General features: G+C 64.9%; 1 protein-coding gene across 1 annotated transcript in view; it reads left to right on the top strand.

Annotated features, from left to right (window-relative positions):
* The window catches only part of HDAC7 (histone deacetylase 7), a 14826-nt gene that overhangs the window by 5125 nt on the left and 7104 nt on the right, over positions 1 to 2597 (top strand). Inside the window, exons 9-13 of the mRNA XM_010143362.1 lie at positions 107 to 223; positions 422 to 620; positions 1382 to 1590; positions 1898 to 2107; positions 2333 to 2558. Of these exons, the coding sequence (XP_010141664.1) occupies positions 107 to 223; positions 422 to 620; positions 1382 to 1590; positions 1898 to 2107; positions 2333 to 2558 (961 nt within the window). The remainder of the gene's footprint in view (positions 1 to 106; positions 224 to 421; positions 621 to 1381; positions 1591 to 1897; positions 2108 to 2332; positions 2559 to 2597) is intronic.

The raw sequence follows: 2597 nt of genomic DNA on the forward strand, positions 1-2597 counted from the left end.
CCGGGGGCTCAGCCACCCTCTGCTGCTGCCAGTGCCCGAGCTGCTTGGCCCACGCTGAGCTCTGCCGCTGCCGGAGCAGGAGACTAATGACTTGTGTTTGGTGCAGACACCCCTGGCCCAGCGGCTGATGATGCAGGAGAGCTCCCTGGCCCAGTTTGCTCTGCAGAGCGCAGCCTCCCTTCCAGCCATCACGCTGGGATTGCCAGCTACCACTAGCGCCAGGGTAGGTAGCCAGGTCATAGGTAGCCCAAGAACTGGGCAGAGGGTCCCCGGCGGGCAGAGGAAGCAGTTTCCTTTGGGTCTGGGGTTCCTGGGGTAACGCTGGCTCTCAGTATTCCCGGGCTGAGGGCATGGTGAGGATGTGCTGTCCCAGCAGGTCGCTGACCCAGTTCTCCTCCTCCTCCTCCTCCTCCTCTTGCAGGGAGAGGCAGATCGTCGCCCCCTCCCCAGCCTGGCACACCGGGTGCCGGTGCTGAACGGACCTGTCCTCGCGGGCTCGCACTCGCCCATGTTCATACCAGCTGGCTTGGAGCAGCACGAGGCCGGGAGCCCCTTATCCCCTCGGCTGCAGCCCGTCATCATCCTCGAGCCCTCGGTCACCCACACTCCGCTGGTGGCGGGTAAGTGTTGAGCCGGGCGCCAGGCACTGCGGCTGGGTCCGTGCTGGCAGGGTCGGCGTGCAGCTTTGCAGGCAGGTTTTTTGGGTGCGGGAAAAGCCTGGTGGCCTTGATTTTCCATTACTGCCCCAGGGCTGAGGGAATGGGAGCTGTTGACTCTGGTGCTGGCTGGCCATACCCTGGGTGAAACAAGCGCTCTGCCCTCACCACGGCCTCAGCAGTGCAGAGAGAGCCGTGGCATTGGCGCTTCCCTCCAGCTGCCCGTGCCCTGAGCTGGGCTGGCGGGGAGTCGTTCATCCTCTCCAACGGGTCTTCCCTGCCTCTTCCTTGGCTCTTGTGCCAGAAGGCTTCACTCAGACCCTGCAACGAGCAGGGCAGCTCAGACCTCCTGGCTGTGCCCCTGCAGACAGAGAACTGGCTCCTTTGTGCTGGTTCCTGGCTCCATCTCTCCCTGCCCTCTGATACATGCAGTGAAGGGAGCTTCTCCCACTGAGGTGATGGAGGTCAGCCAGGTCCTGTCCCCAAACCCCTGTGTGATGCCAGAGCAATGGGGACAGGAGGGAACCATAAAGGCACAGCCCGTCCATCCAAGCCTGCCAGGTACTGGGCTCCAGGGCTGGGTCACTGTCATATTTAGGGCCGCTTGGAGATAGTCTGCAGGGGGACAGATGGCACTGCTGTGGTATGGACTGGCAGCTCTGCAGGGTGTCACGTCTGTCCAGTGGACAATGCCACCCCTCACCTTTCCTTCTGCTCCCCTCCAGTGCCAGGCCTGGGAACGGTCCCCTTCTCCTTCGCCCCCTCGCTCATCTCTGCAGAGCGCCTGTCCCTCCCAGGCCACCATAAACCGCTGGGCAGGACCCGCTCGGAGCCCCTGCCCCAGAACCCCAAGGGCATCCAGCAGCAACTGGTCTACCAGCAGCATCACACCCAGTTCCTGGAGAGACTCAAGCAGCAGACGCCTCTGGGCAAGGTAAGTCAGGGAGGCCCAGCCCGGGCACGTAGGAGTCAGTGGAGACAGATGCTGGAAGCGTGCACGATGGCATCTCGACCTGCTGGGCAGCGAGTCCCAGAGGTCCAGGGCCAAGCCCTGGCCAGGCACACGAGACGCTGCCTTGCCCAGAGTCCTAGCAGTAAGCCGAGGGTACCTGCTCACCTTCCTTGGCTCCCACATCCATCGTGCTTCTGCCCCAAGTTGCCCTGCCACCCCCCATGACCTTCTTGGCCTGGCCTGTCCCCTGCCACTGCTCTGGGCTCATTTGTCACCTCTCCGGCTGCAGCGCATGGCCAAGTCCAGCGAGAAGCCCCGACTGCGGCAGATCCCCTCCTCAGAGGACATGGAGGCTGAGGGGACACCTCCAGAGGCAGGGGCTGAGAGCAGTGACCCGGCGAGGGCCCGCGTGGAGCCCGCACGGCCGGGGAGCAGCGTGAAGGAGCCCGAGAGGACGCAGAAGATGATGCAGCCTCCAGAGGAGCTTGTCCTGCAGCAGGTAGGGAGGGGCTGGCAGGGACGGGGCTGCCCAGCACTGCGGGGCTGAGCCAGCAGAGAGCAGCAGATGCTGCCGGACGTGTCCCAGCTCCTGCAAACTGGCTCCCAGCCCCCAGCGTGGAGGGAGCTGTCACATCCAGACCCCGGGAGGGGGCACAGGGCCGGGCGATGGTCCCTCTGCCTCGGTGCCTTCCTCCGCGTGCTCACCGCTGCCTCTCTCCATCAGGCCTATCTCTGGGACTCCTACCAGCGCGTGCAGCAGCAGCTCCTCAAGCGTCAGGCTTTGGCCGACTCCCCCATGGTCCCCACCATCCATGCGGGGCACAGGCCCCTCTCCAGGGCCCAGTCATCTCCTGCCACTGCCACCGTGTCCCTTCCTGCCCAGGACTCGGCCTCCAAGACGCTCTCCCTGCCTGTGCAGGAGCAGCCGGCCAAGCCACACTTCACCACAGGTACGGCCCGGGCCCCCCGCGGGGCTGTCACAGGCCGAG

Source organism: Buceros rhinoceros, unplaced genomic scaffold, assembly GCF_000710305.1.
Source record: "Buceros rhinoceros silvestris isolate BGI_N320 unplaced genomic scaffold, ASM71030v1 scaffold21659, whole genome shotgun sequence".
NCBI classification, from domain to species: domain Eukaryota; kingdom Metazoa; phylum Chordata; class Aves; order Bucerotiformes; family Bucerotidae; genus Buceros; species Buceros rhinoceros.